At 43.6% G+C, this 18,807-nt stretch overlaps 2 protein-coding genes across 7 annotated transcripts; one reads left to right on the top strand and one right to left on the bottom strand.

Annotated features, from left to right (window-relative positions):
- Positions 1-309: 309 nt before the first annotated feature.
- plod1a (procollagen-lysine, 2-oxoglutarate 5-dioxygenase 1a) lies at positions 310-11,027 on the bottom strand. Its single transcript, XM_076989021.1, has 19 exons — positions 10,767-11,027; positions 9,675-9,766; positions 9,308-9,441; positions 9,053-9,216; positions 8,177-8,289; positions 7,929-7,992; positions 6,716-6,813; positions 6,516-6,617; positions 5,946-6,077; positions 5,249-5,370; positions 4,937-5,041; positions 4,549-4,674; positions 4,092-4,233; positions 3,638-3,751; positions 3,483-3,548; positions 3,243-3,347; positions 2,798-2,944; positions 2,118-2,243; positions 310-1,432 (listed from the first exon to the last, which is right to left on the bottom strand). Exons 1-19 carry the CDS (start codon positions 10,858-10,860, stop codon positions 1,277-1,279), a joined length of 2,202 nt encoding a protein of 733 aa, XP_076845136.1. The 5' UTR covers positions 10,861-11,027; the 3' UTR covers positions 310-1,276.
- A 793-nt stretch (positions 11,028-11,820) lies between these two features.
- kiaa2013 (KIAA2013 ortholog) lies at positions 11,821-17,381 on the top strand. Of its 6 annotated transcripts, XR_013124929.1 has the most exons (5): positions 11,821-13,531; positions 13,709-14,562; positions 16,243-16,272; positions 17,073-17,169; positions 17,262-17,381. XR_013124929.1 is itself a non-coding variant. In XM_076988989.1 (4 exons), exons 1-4 carry the CDS (start codon positions 12,586-12,588, stop codon positions 17,088-17,090), a joined length of 1,848 nt encoding a protein of 615 aa, XP_076845104.1. In that variant the 5' UTR covers positions 11,821-12,585; the 3' UTR covers positions 17,091-17,381. The 6 variants fall into 6 exon arrangements, 3 of the variants coding, with proteins under 3 accessions (XP_076845104.1, XP_076845105.1, XP_076845103.1); XR_013124931.1 differs by lacking the exon at positions 16,243-16,272; XR_013124928.1 differs by having other exon boundaries at positions 16,243-17,169.
- The last annotated feature ends 1,426 nt before the right edge of the window (positions 17,382-18,807 follow it).

Raw genomic sequence — 18,807 nt, 5'->3', positions numbered from 1 at the left:
TTGTGTAGCTAGGTATTTAGAAGGGTGGACGTTTCTTTTCAACTAAACATAGAAAAATTTCAAGCTTTAAAAGGCTTGAATCTACCTTTGTAACCCGTCACTTTTTCAGCCATCTATAAATGACACAGAGGTCGCCCCTAGCTCTCAAGACATGGAACTAATCCAGCTGTGTGTTTTGGGTGTGTGGCTGTTTGCTTCATTCACCTTTTACTGCCCAAATGCAATATGGATATTATAGTCCCAATAATACTGTTCCAGTGTTCCATTGAATTTCTTACACAGTTTACAAAGTTACTTAACTCATTAGTATTCAGGTTTATCAGCCGGCCTTCACCAGTTTATTGCAGCATAAGTGTTACCATGGTCAAAATGCATGAAATTGAAATGACCAACATGGCTTTTAAAACATTTCAAATTTACCATGGTGGGATCTTTGAAGTGTTATAGTCCAGCATGCAGACATCATGGGCATCTTATGTACAGTCAGGTAGTGGGAGATTATTCCACTATACACGCCAATACAGAAGAGTCTTGAGGCATGTCTTCCTTGTCAAGAGGGGCAATGATTCAAGACATGCTACCCTTGATACATGATACTTGATATGGTGTGGGAAGAACCACGTTTGGTCAGAGTTGGTGGAGAAGGTCACTTTGGGGTTTGTAGACAAGTAGGCTACTAGGGTTGGCTACAGGAAGCCCATTCCATTTATCATAACAGTGCTACATCGTGACAAACCACTGCATACAACATAACCAAAATAATTCCAAAACAAAATAATTTTATTGAGGTTTCTTTAAAAAATACTAAAAATATAAAACAAAATGAACAAGTGAAAAAGGATGATGTAAGAGAGCAGGGAGGAATAAAATATACATCAGCCTATTAATAAACAGTAGCACCTTTAGTCGAAACATCAATAAAGAAAAATAAACAGCATGAACGAGGGTGCAAATCACTGAAAACTATATGGATATTTTGCTGAAATTGCTTTGAAAATTTGATCAATAAATAAAGACAATGTTTCTGAAAAGGAGGTACACACCGCAACTGTCTCAACTGAATTTCAAAGTACGCCTGAGTTCAAGAGCCTTAATTACACCTTAGTATGACGTTACATTTAAAATGGCAGCACAAGGCGCTGTATCTATCGGCTCTTTCAATGTCAAACTGATCGTCTCCCTAGTCCTGTCTAAACTGTTTGACCACACACTAACCATCCTGGAACCTGTGAGTAAAGCTAACGATGGTAGGTGGGACACTCCTCTGGAGATCACCTCAGGGGTCCACGAATGAGACGACGATGTATCTGGTGCCCGCGGTGGTGGGGAGGCCTTCGTGGTAGTGGGTAAGGCGTCCAGGGTGCATGAGAGCCCAGCCTTTCCTGGTAGCTTGTACGGAGCAGTTGTACCTAAGGAACCGACTGCCACCACCCTGGATACGTTGGGGGGGGGGGGGGGGGGGGGGAGGATGAGACGACAGGAAAATGAATGACGGCCCTGACAACACCACACTGCCAGCATGCACCTTTAAAAGCATTGACCAATCAAAAGCTATTCAGCACTTCAGTGGCTGTGGACATCCCTGACTGACCGTGGAGTAAATATATTACCGTCTTTAAAAGTATGCTATTTTGCCATAGATATTCATTAGTGCTCTCATTGTAAAATGGGCTGTTACATTTGTTATAAGATATCACATCAGACTAACGGTGATAAATAAAATTCCACATGAAAAAAAATACATTGGAACCCTTAATGAGACCAATATTATCAAAATGCTTGGGGAAAAAAAGACCCTTCTCTACATGTTTTGAGCCTAAAACTGCAGCACTATTGTACACATACATTATTTTTGTTTGAGTACTCTAGACCTCTGTGGCACAATTACAATGCATTATTTAGCTATGGATTCCTCACTAAACATGTACTGCAAGCTCAGTGCCCTTGTGGGAGGGTAATAAAATAGTAATGACATGAATGATCCATATTGTTAGCCATGCATATCTGGCAGTCAAAAAATAGCAAGGAATGTTAAAGGGCCTAGACAAGAAACACAGTAACAACAACAACAACGTGTCTGAATGCGCAGTGGTCTTCGTTCAGAGGCTCTAACCCACCTGGAAGTCCACACCCACTTGATTAAGCGCAATATTAATGGTAAACGTGGAGGCGTCGTGATGGGGCCGTAGAGACGGCTGTTCGTCAGGCTTATACCTGACGACGAAGGCCAGATCAAACAGAGCCTGCATGGGAAGAAATGACAGACAGACGCACAGGTCAGGGAGTCAGGTGGTATTCCCCGTCCAGACAGGGCAGGGCGACAGACTTCTTTTTCCCCATAAGTGTTAGGCCAAAGAGGAAAAAATGGGATGAGAATAAGTTAGCCCCTCCCCCTGTAATGCCGCCACAGCTGCCGGCTGCCGGAGGATCCCTAGAGATCACACTGCAGCTCCGCCTTCGAGTCGAGTTAGGCTCCGCCTCTTTACCTCATAGTCAACCCCTCTGGTATTGAGCACCGTGTTAATAGTAAAAGTGAAGGCACGGTGATGTACCTCACTAAGGAGTTAAGGCAGGAGTTGCACAGGTGGAGGAAGAGATGGATTTGAGTCTGACATAAAGGTGACTCGGGTTCTTGGGGTTTAAATTCAAATCACTGAGTTATGGATCCCCAGGCAGAAATTCAAGTTGCTTATTCGACCCTAGTATTCTGCATATGGTTCATTTCAAAACTCAGTGGTTAAGTGAACACTTAATTGCGTATATAAAATATTAATAACAAAAGAAAAATAGAGCTTACCCTTGTGTAATACCCAGGAAACATTTTCTCTGTGATGGGCGCGACATATTCCAAGAGGAACTTGTGCCATTCTTTCTGATAATTGATCTGATTCATGTGAATATCAATTGTTGGAACATTCTCATAGCCTCCCTGGATCCTGGTGTCCTAAAAGGCACGAATAACACGTATTCATAAGCATGTGCTTAATCTGCAATTTGAGTGAAGACCAAAGCACACATGCTGATCTGTAGATACAACTGTACTGCAACTGGTATACTTAACTACAGCCGCCTTTTAACAATCTGGCAGACTAAATATGTTACTACAATTAATAAAAGAGGCCTAAAAATTCAAATGTAGCAGAAACAGTATATTTTCAGCAATTTCCTTCTTTCCGATATCAGAGTCCAAAGGATCCCATGTTGGTCACATTCTAGCTGCAGAAGAAGAGCGTTCTTCATACCACGTTGCCTCCTCCTGACCACTGGCCAAAGTTCTCCATTTCTTCAATAAGGTGTTTGCAGGCTACTTCAGTGAAAATGGGGAACCAATATACATCTGGGCATGGCTGTATGATAAAAAAAGACATTTATAGTAAAAGTAACCATGGCTGAAAACATCCTAAGGAAGACTATGATTTTGAAAATAAAACTGAAGACAAAAATGTACAAAATGTCCTATCAGTTCAGTCTCCTTTACTTACAGTTAGTACAATGTCCTCTTTCATAATTTTTGAGTAATTTCCATGAATGTACCGTTCTTCCCAGTCCTGTAACACAAACATGAGGGAACAGGTTAAAAAGTGAAATTACAGAGGCAACATTTATCTAACGCCGAAAATCTGGTGTGGCCTCATACCACGGGGTTTTCAAAGATCTGCCAAAGATCGTTGTGCAGGTGACTGGTCTGGTAGTTTTCTGTATTTAGGACTCGGCCAAAGGTGTGCATGTTTGTTACATGCATGAAGACTCCCTTAAAGAAAAACCAGACAAAGAATGAAACAGCCACTTTACTGATATTGCGGTCATTCACAAATGTCTAAACTAAACCCAAGCAGCTCAATTACAGCATGGATCAGCACAAACCTGCCCCTGGATTAAGACACATTTAGTTCTGTCTACAAAACCGAGCCCGTGTCAAACTCCAGTACATGCAGTGGCTGACTACATGTGCACCACGGTATGCTCTAAACCTGATACTTCACTATGTCACTTATTTTTGCAAAGACGTTTTAACTTCAGTAAGCTATAAAGATAATTATTTGAATATTTGTTATGTTACGTTCGTAAAAAGCCGAAATAATTCCACTGACCTGATCTCGCACTTTTGAGCAGAAGGCCATATCTGGGTCAAGGGTCGCAGACTGGAAGAGGTCAGGGGTGTTCAGCTCACTCCTCAGAACATCCGCCCTCACCAGGTAAACCAGGGACACATATGGAACATTCCAGATACCCCTGAGCAGGTCGCACAATAAAACAATTCACCAGAAATTAAAATCGAGAAGATCCTCGAAGAAGATCCTTCCACCGCCCAATGACAAGCCCAGTCGAGGTGAGCAACTCCCCAGCATCAGAGGACACAGTCTGTCAGGTCCACCCATCAGACGACAGCTCAGCCCCTCTGAGCGTCCAAGACACACGGACACCAACGATGTCTACAAAACGATGCGACTACAAAATCCATCATCGAACTGCCTAAGGTGCCATGTGCACTTGTGGACACCTTTGCCAGATTCAAATAGGTTAAAAATAGACAGTAACATGACTTACACTCTGCGTGCCTGAACAATGTCGACATAGTCCTCCGACCTGGCATAGTACCCATCAGCACTGAGAGCGCCCCAGAAGTTGGTCCACAGGCGGCCCGGCTTGGTCATCATTGGTGCTATAAATGCCCTGTTGAGGGCCAGGGTTGGTGGTTCCGAGAAACAACATTAAAGACCTGATCCTCACTGCGTGTAGCTGGCCATTTGCATTCAATCCAAATTCCCACCTCTTACCATTGCCATCCAACGGCATATAAATTACACACGACGCAAAAAAACTGCATAAACTCTATCTGGTAGTTTTGAAAAAAAAAATTCTAACCCAAACATTTGCTCAGAAGGTCTAACATTAACAGCAGTTCCGTCTGCTGTCCTGAAATCAAATCACTCACTTATTTTGTTCGATGAGTATCTTAAGGGTGTCTTCGTTCTTCATAACCACTTCCACGTCCACACTGAAGAAGTATTCGCAGTCAATGTCATTCCGACACATATCGCTGCCAGAGAAACAGAGACAATTAGACAGATAGAAAGACAACAGAGTAGGACAATTACCTTCACGTTCCAAACTCGTGCAGTACAAGTCAAGCCAACATCAAGTGTTGTAAATCAGACCCTTTAAACAGATGCTGTTTTGGGGGGGCGACATGACGTGAATTCAAGCTTCGTTCTCATGAAAGCGAAAGCAGTTCCTGGAAACTCACAAGCCCATGTTGCGTGAGGTCATGGGATCTACTCCATCATCTGGACCAATCAGCTTCACAGCCTTGTACTCTGTATCGTGGTTCTCGAGAAAGGAGCGGATGTGTCGGTCATGATGAGGCTCCTGGGAAAAAAATTAGAACATTATTACAGAAGCTGAACCTAAAAACATTCAGAAATTCAGAGACAACAACAAAGCCTTGCTTAATATGCATTAGTAAAGCTCAAAAATATTATAACAAGCATAAAAATTGTAAATATATCATACTTAATCCATGTAAATCTGTATTACCTTTTAAAAGTACCAGGGAAAATACTAATACTTCAAAATTACAAGTGGAGTAACGTCTTAGTCTTATTAGTAAAGGTATGAATGCACAGACCAAATTGCACAGAGAAATTACATAATGAACAATTTAAACATGAACATATTCATATATATACAGTGCTCTCAGAAATTAGAGACATGCTCAAGAATACTCTTGAAATTAGATATCTGCTTAATTGTTTGAAACCGAGTTAGTTAAAAGTTAAAAGGACAGTCCACTCTCTTGTTCACTATTTGGTCTTACAGCAGAACAAAGCCCCTGACAGCAGGTGTAAAGTTACACATGTAGACCACCTTTGAGACCACCTTTGAGGACCATCCGAGGGGCTTGCTGTGAACACGAGCCGACCCAGCGGGTCGCTTCGTCTCACCTGGTTGTAAATGAAGAGGCTGAGGCGGTCTTTGGGGTAGCGGAGCTTGAGCAGACGCTCGAAGAACACGGTCACGAAGGGAGTGGGCTGCTGAATGAACACGCCGATCACCACCAGCGGGTACTCGCTCTCCTGCAGGACACGGGAGGAAAGGCGGGGTCAGTGTCCGTCCTTCCGGCCACGCCCTGCCTGCACCCCACAGCACCGATGTGTCCAACGTGTGAAAGCTTGCAGTGAACCCTCAAATATAGCCCCTTCCACATGCAATGACTGGGACACAAATGTTTAAGTGTATGATTTGCGTGCATAGCATTGCTCCACAATGTTGTTGAGGTGAATGGATAAAGTAGATAATAGATGTGTGTAATTAGAGTTAATAAATAAATTAATCATTTATGTTCCCATAAACACTTGCACCGGAAACGAGGACAAAAGAAAGAATCAATAAACAACACATGTAAACATCCCTTCTAAACACATCCAGAGCAGCGAGCGTTTAAGACTCAAACTCGGTCCAAGTGGACGAATGACCGGGATTAGCCATTGGTCAGGAGTACGAGGACACTCCACCTTGAGTGCCGACAGGGGCCGCAGGTCCTCGCCGCACACCGTGCAGCCCGTCTCGAACGTCCACACCTTCGGGATGTAGTTCCCCAGGTAATTTATTTGAAGCTGCAAAAATATTTTTAAAAAGATCACGCAGTTATGGAAGTGCGGCCTGACGGACACGGTTGGACATCGGGAAGGACGGGATGGGAAGGTCCATCTACCTTGGTGGGCCCGTTGCCATGGATGATAACGGGCAGCGTGTCATGCATCACGTTCCTGGCCCGCACCCTTCCATCCTCAAACTTCAACACTACTTCATCTGTTCATAAATAAATCAAACAAAATACCCACAGGTGGAATCAATACTCTCTTGTCTGTATTTGCAGTCGTGATCTAGGCAGCATTACACTCTGTGTTGATCTCCAGAGCTCTGTGTTGTTAAGGGAACCCAGAAAGTTGGTATTCCACTGGGACACAGAGAGAAAGGCCTTTTGTGCTTCAAAATTTTACACCGATCTGAACACAAGATACCTTTTATGTGCCTGGCGATCTGACCTGTAATACAATACCATTTGTACAGCCAAGCAGGACACACAGTGTAAAAAAAAAGACACAAAAGTGCAAATGACCTGCTGTTTACAGGTTTAAATATTTTAGAGCCTTAGCTGACTTCATGGCAACACTGACCCAATGTTGATTCCTCAGTACTCCTCAATACTTTTACAGTAAACACTGGGGATCACAAACAACAAAAAGTGATCAACACGAGGATTTACTGTGACCTCTTAGTTTAAACGAAGCAACCGTTTGGCTCCGTTTGGAGCCGAGACAGATGTTTACGGTGCTTATAAAATGCGGCTCTTCTTCTTGAGGAGCTCCAGCTGGGTTCTCCTGGCACCTAGCTGCCGGCTCCGAGTAGCACGTGGCTGAGATGAGGAGAGCTGCCTCTCTGCGCTCCCCTCGCCGGCCTACGTGTGCACAGGCACATCCTGCAGTTGACTCTCACATTCCACTGTCGAGACAACGGACAAATGAGGGCCTTTCTGAAGTCTCCGCCCTCCGCCCACATAAGGGGAGGGGAAGGTTGGATTGTGGCTTCTTCACTCCAGAGGAGATAAGCCGCATCACATGTGCGAGTAATCATCATGTCAGCCTCCCATGTTGCCATCAAAGCACGCAAAACCTAAAGGCTCATTATAGAGGACATTTTTAAACAGCTAAGGTGTTTTTTCCCCCAGCCCTGTAGGGATCACAACAGGGTGGGTTTTTTATATAGGATACAGCTGTGGCACTAATGCTGCAATTTGGAGTTCCAAGGACAGGTTTACTGGTTTTAAAGGCTGATGCCAGCAACTTTGGTTCACCTTAGTGCAGTGCTCTCTGGTGAAACCCTGCTATGTCTGTACTGTACACAACTGAAAGTAATACACTCACCAAGAGCTCCGTGGAGATTCTGGAATAACCTGCACTTGCTGTCCAGGGTTATATTTATAGATTTCTACAGAGGAAATGACAAGGGGAGCAGACCTCAGGACACAGCACAAAAACCGCTGCAGAACGTCTTATTAAAATCTAGATTCAGGAATGTGAGAAATGCATAGTCATGCAACAAAGCAATCACCACACATCTCTGCCCCGGGGCATCGTGGGTAAGAAACGAGGGGGCTTGAAGAAGTGCTCACCCGTTTCTCTGCGTCGATGTAGATCTTGGTATAAAAGAGCTGGTCGCTTTCATCGTCTTTTCCCGACCAATCAGAGACCATCTCTTTGACGTTAGCGGTGTAGCCGATGAATCCTAAACGAAGAAAACGGAAGAGCTACTTTGAGACAATAGTCCAGAAGAACTAATGACTTTAACTTCTGGTCTCTGTTGCAATCAGCTTCCTACATCTGATTTAGTACTTATGCATAAAATATGGAGGGAACTTATTTCTAGGTGGACATGGGCAAAAGTTAAGAGATGTTCCACAGCTGTTTCTTGCATCACATCAAAACTATGTAGCGAAGTCACAGTCATTCCGAACATGCTCTGGACCGTCAGATAGGGAGTGTATGAAAAGAGGCTCCTTCAGACTTGCTGGTGGAACAGTTTTCACTGAATATCAGCCACAGTGACATGAAAATACTAAGAGAATTACTGCATTGCCTAAATCAATACCTTCAATGAATGTGCAAGAAAATGTGTTTTGTCTGTATATGGATATCTCACAGTTCTCATTACTCCTTAAAACAAATGCGCCGTTTAATGTCAAATGCAGTGGTGGCTCATGGAACTTCCACCTTGTCTTTTCATTATGTTACATAAAATAACCTCTCTAATGTACTAATCTACTAGCCCGTTGCTGCAGATGTCCAAACAGACGCTTTTCAGATGAGACGCTTCCATCAGCAAATGCTAAAGCAAGCCTTGGTCATGAAGGTTTTGGATAAGATGTGGTAAAGCTCTGTTTGCTGTGGATGAGACAGTGTGAGGTTCAGAGTACTGATTTCCCTTCTAAATATCAGCACTCAGTACCTCGCACCCCATAAACCGAGTCAGTAGTGAGATGAACACATGCCTCCAGCTCCAAGGAACCTCTTTCCCTCCCTGACGTGTGGGTGCTTGTCCTCCAGATGGCGGTCGGGCCAAATGAGCGTCTCGGCGGAGAAGACCACCTTGTGTCTGGCCTGCTGGAACTTCTTCAGCAGCTCTTTCGGACCCGAGGAGAAGATGACGTCATAACTGCAGGCATGAGAAAGAGCGATGACCTCATGAGTTCAGAGAGAGCACGTGGATGTAATGCACATGACGGATGACATGGAGGAGCTCCTACCTGTCTATGAAGAGGATGATCTTATCTTTCTCTTTCAGGTCATCCAGGGCGGACTTCAGCAGACGAACCTTCTGCCCTCCACCTGGGGGTGAAAGGAAACCGCCACCGTTCCATTTCTCACCTCTCCCAAGAACCTGCAAAATGGATAAAAATAAAAGCACATTCATCCAGCTTTATAAAAGCTTAACAACTTTCAGCAAGCAAGAGTCGTCACAGAACTAAACAGACAAAACAGCACACTGGTGTATGTAGATGGTGAGGTTCAAGAACCACTTATACACTCAAATAGTTACTGTGTAATTAAATACAGCATGATCGTTTCTATACCTTAACTGTGTCATTAAATACAGTATGATCATTTCAATACCTTAACTGTGTAATTAAATTGCTGTGCAGATCTCATGAACCGCTTAAATCCATCAGTTTCTTTTGTGGCTACAGTAAATACGAGGAGATTTCCTGTCAAGAAAAGCACAGAGATTAATCAAATAACACGATGACCTATTTTAAAAATAATTTTGTATACATACATGCTATGAACAGAACTCTTGCCAGGTTTCTATATTGAGAGCATTTTAAGCTAATCTGTGGTTATTGTTAATGTTATTGTTATTAATATTACTACCAGAAAAGAGGAGGTCTATTCATACTGGGATCTACAGTAACCCGTTAAGCCTACGTGCTTTAAAGGAGGCGTATAATGGGGACACCGCTGGGTTTGGACCAGTCTCGGACACTCTGAGTAACACAAGTACGTTGATCAATAGAAGCAGGAGTTTACTTTGCCGGAAAAGCAAAAGGGCGCATTTAATCCCAAACCTGCTACTTGCAAGATTTGTTTGGTCCTTTCCCACCACAGACTTCATGCCTTTAAAAACGGGAACCAAAAAACGCAGATGGGAAAAGCGCTTCTTGTTAAATACAAGAACTCTTGTGACAGAGTTCTGTTAACCCTAGGACCTAGTTTATGATTCAGACTATCATCAATAAAAAACAATCGCCGAAAATATTAAAATGAAACAACGTATTGAGAAATCGTTAAAAGGAGAAAGCAGCCTAATTCATGGGTCTATTATCGAGTTATCGGTGATTTCGAGACGAAACAAAACGATTTAACAGCATCGACTTTCATCCATTTAAACGCTCGTCGCCGTTCTTATCGAATCGGAACCAAAGTGGCCCAAAGGCGCAGCAGCCTGCCGACGCTACCGCAACTCTTATCTGGATCCCCGAACACATCTCCGGGGCTTCGGATCGGCGTGCAGGGTCCACGTCAGCGGACACAGCCCGGCCAGATCCACTGCAAACCCAATCTTTATCTTTCAGTAAATCCCGTCATTACAACATAAGATCCGGTATCACACAAGAGATCATATTATAAAGACCTAAAGGGCTATGCGAGTTTAATGCTGCACAGACTACATAAAGCGGTATTTAGAGATGAATAAAATCGTCTTACCTTCGGGAATAGGCCCCTTTGGATCACAGTGTACCGGGGTAAATAGAGACAAACAAAAACAGGCAAAGGAAAGTGTCAGTGTTTGGGTTCTCATCTTGGAGCGCCTCTCTGCTGCAGGATAATGCGTATGTTGGGAATACTGACGGCCTTTCGAGTAAAAGTTATCCAAAGTTACAGGCTACACCCCCCAGTAAACAGCACCCACTTCCTCTAAGCCCTCCACCACCCGGGCTGAGACTGCCCAGTAGCTGCAGTATTGCAGTGCGCTACGTTGCAATGGAAAGAGAAGGCGGAGGATTGTTTCTGGGGTCTACACTTTTCACGGTGGATTAAAAAAAATTATATTCTCAAGTAAATCTCTAAATATGTGGACGCTTTTGTAAAGCAGTCCTTTATATGTTACTGGAGCCTAAATTAAAAATGTCATATACACGTTTGATGTCTAAAAATCTAATTTCATAGGTGAACTGGGATGGTATGCACCAACAGTGGTGAGGTTTCACATTCAGGTAGACGTGTAGATAGGAGGTAGATACAGGACGTGGCTATAGCTCTTATTTGCCTGTTTCGTTTACTTCCAGCATATTTGTGCTATAGCTCCATATTTTGACTATTCCCAAGGGCAAAAACGAAAAATCTATCAATAATTAATATAGCTGGTTATTTAATTTAAATTAACTGTAGTATTTGCTTTTTAAACATACGCACTTTAAATCTGCGAGACACTTAGTTAAATGAAGGCTCAACCATTTTTTGTTTAATCTAGCATTTGAAATAAAACTTGAACCCCTATCATTACTTTCCCATTATTTTCAAAAGAAGGCCTAGCCATATGCTAATTTACATGTGTGCATTTAAAAAAAGCTCAGCAAAACAAATATGAACAACGGTTTAGGGCCACCTGCAATGTAGACACCATTAAAGTGTAAACGTTATGTTCACTAAAATAACGGCTCTTAAAAGATTTGGGACGCAACAGGGCCGCTCAGTTGAGAGCGCTTCACGACATCTTTCTCTCATCAACCACGACACTTCCGGATTTCGTCCAACCTGCTTTACGGCAATTTCTGTAAACCAGAAACGTCAACTTACGATGTTGACAGCTAGCCAGACAGAGTCTAAAATCGGGTATTCATGGATTAAAAACAGGAAAGAATTTGGTTAAAATCAGAAGATCACAAGGACTGAGGACACATTGAAAATAAATGGAAACATCGTTGTTGCTACGTGAGAAATTCGAGTGATTATTGAATAGACAACGTTAGCTAGCCGTCTGGCTAACTGCCCGCCCCAGTAACTCAATGAGCGGGTCGGTCAGCTGACTAGCTAACTAGCTAACTGGCTAACTAGCTAACTGGCATCTAGTAAAGTTACGAGAGTGACACGCAAAGTGGTGTTTCCATGATAAACATTATCGTTGTAAATTATTCATCTCTTTTATCCAGGTTGCTGTTTCGGGACCTTCAAAAGAAGTGTGATAGTGTCTCCTTGCTAGATAGCTGTACTGTATGGCAGTTATCTAACTTGGTGTTGAACTAACGTGGACCTTCGGGTCGGTACTGCTCAGTTAGTTCGGCAGAATAACGAGGCTGCATATTGTCTCAGGTTTTGGCCTCGTTCGCAAGTTGTTGGTTCAGGGTTTAGAACAGTAGCTGGTTAATATTTAAGTAGTTCATTTCTTTGCCACTTCCGTCTAGTGCTCTCAGGAGGTAATTTAATGACCCGTGTAGTTTTGGACCTTTTATAGACTGGGTCACCTCTGAGGTAGACTAACTGGGTTTGGGTCGACCAAAGGACAATCAGAGAAGAAAGGAAAGCCATGTGGCTTCAGCAGAGATTAAAAGGATTTCCTGGTTTGCTTTCGAGCAGCTGGGCTCGACGTGTTCTGGTTGGCTTTCTAATTTTCCTAATTTTTTACTGGTACTTGAGCTCAGATGGGGTTCCAAGGTTGCTACGTATGTTCAGGGATGATGGTGGGCCAGCTGGACTGTGTCTTCAGACTGATGTTAACAGATGGACTGCACTGGTGGAGCGTGGAGAGGGCGTTATTGCTTCGCCCCAGACTGAAGCTTCAGTTCCGTTTGTCACAGGTAACGGACACATGTTGGTCGATGTGGATTCCAATAAACTATGGGTGACCTCAACTTCACAGCCAGGTTCTGCCCCAGTGCACCAGACAGAATATTCACCTGTAGTACGATTGCATGTAGCAGGGAAGCAGTCCGAGGCCCAGGCTAAAATGCTGTGGTACCGGAAAGGCTCTGTGGTCTCCTCTCGTTGCATCCTGGTGGGCACTTCGAAGTCATCTCGGGACTGCGTGGTTGTGCGCGAGGAATACGTAGCTCACCGCAGCAGGCCAAACGTCTACCTTCAGCGGGTCCACATTAGCAACCCCACAGACAAAGCCGTCACGGTCGAGGTGTCCACGGAGTCACCATCGTTCAGGAGTGTCACGGAGAAGGTGGATGACCGGGAGCTGGTGATGTTCAGCGGGAAGGTCCTGACGGAGAAGAAGGACACCGTACTGGTGGTGGTGGCCTCGAAAAGGTTGAGCTCACGCCTCCAGGTTTCCTCCAAGTCGGAGCACACGGAGAACATAGTGAGCGTCATTCACACCTCTGAGCCCATCGAGGTCTCCAAGATGGAGGAGACGTACGGCAAGCTGTGGGAGGCCGCCAAGAGGGAGATGATGGAGGTGCTACGAGCCAACATGGAGGATTTGGTGCAGGAGCACCAGCAGGCATGGATGGACCTTTTCATATCAGGCAAGTCCACCAAACACCAACGTCTCTTACTAGTGCTTTGTGTTTCCTATTTGATCAAACCTTTTTCACCAAGTGGGATGAAATATCGTTTAATAACCCAGAGTTTGCCTTTACCAAGTTTTTTTTACCAAGATAAATAGCTAAGAGGAATTACAGTGTTGCTGTCTAACATTTTAGGTGTGGAGATTAGAAAAATCACCGATGCCCACACTCCGTCCAGCCGCACGGTCAACACCACCCTCTACTACATCCTCTCGGCCTCTCTGGCTCCCCTGCTGGACGCCGGCGTGTCCGTGGAGGAGCGGGAGCGTCTGGAGGTGAGCCTGAACTACGCCGACCACTGCTTCAGCGGCCACGCCACCATGCACGCCGAGAACCTGTGGCCCGGGCGGGTGAGCAGCACGGCCCAGATCCTGCAGCTGGTCAACCTGTGGACGCTGACGCTGCAGAAACGCGGCTGCAAGGCGCTGGTGGCGGCCGGCGCTCACGGCCTCATGCAGGGCACCGTGCTGAGCTTCGGCGGCCTGCAGTTCACCGAGCACCACCTGCAGTTCCAGGCCGACCCGGACGTGCTGCACAACAGCTACTCGCTTCGCGGCATCCGCTACAACGCCGACGCCATCAGCCTGGCCGTGCTGCAAGACGCCGAGGGCAAGCCCTTCCTGCACGTGTCCGTCAAGCCACAGGAGACGCCCGTCAAGCTGTATGCGTGCGAGGCCGGCTGCACCAACGAGCCCGTGGAGCTGACGTCGGAGGCGCGCGGACACACCTTCCCCGTGCTGGTCACGCAGCCCATCACGCCGCTGCTTTACATCACCACGGACCTGACGCACCTGCAGGACCTGCGGCACACGTTGCACGTCAAGGCCATCCTGGCGCACGAGGACCACATGGCCAAGCAGTACCCGGGCCTGCCCTTCATCTTCTGGTTCAGCGTGGCCTCCCTCATCGCCCTCTTCCACCTCTTCCTCTTCAAGCTCATCTACAACGAGTACTGCGGCCCCGGGGCCAAGCCTCTCTTCAGGAGCAAGGTATAGACCAGAGGGAATGCCGGTGGGCTCTTGGGTGGTGACTCGTGGTGTCAAATCCCCGCCGTTTCACTCCTGTTTCAGCCGCAGACTCTCAAATTCTGCTTCCGGAGACATTCGCACCTCTGGAAACGTCACCGTTATGATTGGTTTTGCTAATTGGGTCAAATGTACGATTCGCCAAAATTTGGCTTTTGCAGAATTCTCTTCAATCATCAGTCTGGGTGGTTTCTGATGTGAACTTTTCGCTAACTGGAAACGCCAGTGTTGTTGAGTCGGCTCTGCTGTGTGAAGCACTAGATGGTCTTGCTCAAGTTTTTCTTATCATCTTTCCTCTATTCTCATCTATACAGTTTGAAATCGAGTCATAAAGTAACTAAATATTTATTTTTTTATGCAAAAGCTGATGTATTCAGTATGCAGAATACCTAGTTGCAAATGAGTCTTATTGCACAAATTTCTTGAATGTAATTTGCATCTTGATTTGAAGTAAAGACTTGCTCCTCCTTTTTCTCAAGTCAACCTAGCGTTTAACAATTCAGAGAAAGGTGCGATTAAAATTGGTCCTTTCGTCTGGTGGCGATCAGCACGGCCCACTACAGTTTATTTGTCAAGAAATTTGTGCATAAACTCTTCACTGGTGCCTTCAAACCTTTCCTCTTCCGACTGGGAGCACTGGGTTCTTGGTTCTGTGCAGTCCTCCTTTGTCCATCGCCCTTAATTACTTGTTTGTTTACACTCGACTCCTTTCAAATCAGTTGTTTTTACCACCTTCGTTTATCTCAAGTTTGAAAGTAGAAATTAAGGTGACGTATCAGAAAGCACTACAGAAGTCACTACACATGACATTTCTGTGTATACGTTTCTTAAAAATAAGAGATTGCAGACAGTGAAATTGACAGGGGTTTGTAAATCTGTTTTTCCCCACTCATATCACCGCAAATAACATTTGAGGTCTTTGAATAGCATTTTTAATACTTGGTCCAAGGGGCCAAATGCAATGTAGCTAAATAGTCAACCAGATTGTCAAATGTCATTCAGATATGTCCTACAATGTTATTTATAAATGACTGACGTGTCTGATGTGTCTGTCAAAAAATAATACATTCTACTTTAGTATTTGATGAAAAACGCAGTCCTGTAAATACCTAAACTGTAACGACTTTCATTTAGTGCTCTGTGCATCTTTAGATTTTATTTGAGGAAACATGTGCTCCATCAAACTAAGCCAAGTATTTCATTATTCACAGGTGGTACAAACTAATTGGGGGGGGGGGGGGGGGGGGGGGGGGGGGGGGGGGGCGCTTTGGTTTGTTGTTTATGATTACAAATGGGACGCGTTGTTTGCACCACGAGTGACATATTTGGTATCAAAGAGGTGAAAATTCAGGGTGAAGATGTCCTTGATTACTTCCTGTGTCATTCCTTTCTTCTTTTTTTCATTTCCTTAAGTGTCAGCTTTGAAATCCTTGGGTGCAGACCTTTTGTGGTGTTTGTTTTGAGTTTTAATTTGCTGTGTTTTTTTATTGACTCACTATGATTAAATTAACGAATCGGTGATGATGGTGGTGTTCTTCCTTGAAGTCTCCACTGAGATGCATTCCAAAACAATGATGTAATCTCATATTGCCATCACGTAGTGTGGATGTTATTAACTAGGTCTGGCCGATATATTTTGCGCAGGATATCACGATACAGCAATCTTGCGATGATGTAAGTATTACCCATCCAGTGAAGTATAAATATTTATTGGTTTTATTTATAGCATTTTAAATAATTTTAGAATCTACAAATAAATACTATTGCATTTTGAACTCAATGAAAATGCATTGTTAAAATGAACTCTGAAACCACCCCAGACTGCTTATTTTGCTACCAGTAATGTGTGAAGCTGAGGAATTTACTGTGTTAAAACCATTACATAAATGTCTTTTTTTTGTCTATACTGCCCAGCCCTGTTAACATGATTAAACAGGTTAATATTTTAATATAACCCTTTAATACAGAATAGTAATATTAATGTACTCTCAACACCTGCAATGCACAGAGACACACTGTTTTATTACAGAATAGACCAAAAAAACATGTGTTTTATTTTTCCCTGTACCATCTAGTTCTAACCATACCTGATTGGATGTTATTTGAGTGAAGGGTGGTTCTCAACACAGCCGTGACACTGATCTGCAGGTGACATGGTACCAGGTGTTGTGCTGGCATGAGCTCATTGGGTGTGTTCTGAACTTTCAAGTCCGTGTCACTGCTGGGTTTAGAGCAGCCTGCCACCCCAAATCAGCCGCGTCCAAGAGTCCTGTGGCCATAGACTGATCCCTGAGCGTTTAATATAAATGTATAAATGGTCTATCTTTTCCAATGGCATACCTACCAGGTGTCATTTCTATATATATCTTATATTAATAGCTGAATTATCCACATAAATTTTATACTTGGTATGTTGTAATGTAGGAGATCTGGAGCTCATGTCTGACACCTTCCTGTTGACTGTCTGCCTCCAGCATGCTGATGGCGTCTGACGTCAGGTAAAGAAGACGGATGATGAAGTGCGTCCGTGAGACGAAGGCTTCTTCTGCAAAGGACAGCGGAGCGGATCAGGTCGTCCTCGTGTCCGATATTCAGAAGTCACAAAATATCAGGATAAAAACAACTTTATACAGGGATTTATGTAGGGATATTTACCCTTTTAGGTGCTGAAATGCAGTCTTCTTGACTTACACCACCAAGCTTCCATGCCTAATGGAAAGGAAATAATATCATAAGTAAGGACAAGGGAAGTGAGCATAAACCCAGCTTTGTGCTTGGTTGGGGGGGGGGGGGGGGGGGGGGGGGGTTGGCGCTAACCCTGACTCGAAGGATTTGCTGCCAGAATCCGTATGACATTTGTCTATTCTCTGTTCTGAGATTAGACATCATAAACTAAATTAGAATATAGTGATTCATTCCCACTGTTTTTCGTTGTTTTCCTAGTCAAAAAAAGTTTTGTTAATGACTATCGAATAACGTGAAGCATTTTTCCGTGTGAGGTGTAGGTTGTACTACTAATAAATTCCACAAGGTGGAGAACTGCATTCTTTGCTTATTGTGGTAGAATGAGATTCAGTCTGTTGGTGTCTCCAGACAGAATACATTGCTGTATGTTATGAAGACTTTAAACACATATGAGAGAGACTTTAGTAGTATGATGTAAAATGCGAACGTGAGCTTTGAGGTCATGTTAAGTACAGTGTGATAACTTGCTTTCTAGTGTTAATCAATCATTTACGTGACACTACAGCCAAAACGCCTCTATATTCTTTGTAGTCTATGTTTGCCACAGACAGAAGAATGTAAATTTCGTTTTTTTAATGAAGTAGCGTTATGTAACTGCGGCACGGTGATGGTGTAAGTGTGGCCAGTGGGGTTTCAGCCTCCAGCAGACGATTAAAGGGAGAAGTGTGTGCAATTACATATTTACGCAGGGTAAGGGACATGGGCAAAATGTGGAAAAGTGTGTTTTAGGGATTGTGATCAAATAAAAATATTGGTGTCTACTTGACTGTGATTAACACATCTGTATATCTTGGGCGCTGAATTTGAATCGGATAATTTACGGGAAATATTTATTGGAAATCTTGTTTTGCTACACTTAAAGTCAAATAAAGCAGTGTTTCCCATTAAAGTATTGCATTTACTCCAATGTGTTTCTTTTCAGCATTCTGTAAAAGATTAATGTTGTTTATTATCCAGTATAAAAACGTCAGGTTTCTGAACCGCGAATTATTTTACAAGACAATCATTTATAAGTAAGCGGTCATGATTATTGTAACGAAATTGTGAAACAAAAGATTTTAGCACATTTTAAGAACTGGTTAAATCACTTGATATTTTACTGAGCTCACCGGGGCAAAAGCAACAGCGATGATTGCCACAAAGAATTATGCGACTGTGTTCCTAAACGCAATTAATGCCGTTGAGTAATATTTGTTCGACCTTTCTGAATATTAGACTGAATAATTAAAACGAGACCTTAAAACAAGTTAAATATAATTCCAATGTATTTACTGAGTTAAATAAGCACCAATGTAAACCAAAGCTGGGGCCTATGCCAAATAAAAAAAATCAAACTAAAAAATAAAAGTAATAAGATATGTTTACCGGTGCATACGAAATATTGTTCCATATATTAGGAACTAGCGACTCTGCTCAATCAAAACCCGGACTGAGTAATTAATAAACCTACGTCACAGGCTGAAT

Source organism: Brachyhypopomus gauderio, unplaced genomic scaffold, assembly GCF_052324685.1.
Source record: "Brachyhypopomus gauderio isolate BG-103 unplaced genomic scaffold, BGAUD_0.2 sc65, whole genome shotgun sequence".
NCBI classification, from domain to species: Eukaryota; Metazoa; Chordata; class Actinopteri; order Gymnotiformes; family Hypopomidae; genus Brachyhypopomus; species Brachyhypopomus gauderio.
The sequence above is the reverse complement of the archived record's forward strand: the minus strand, read 5'-3'. Positions and strand labels throughout refer to the sequence as shown.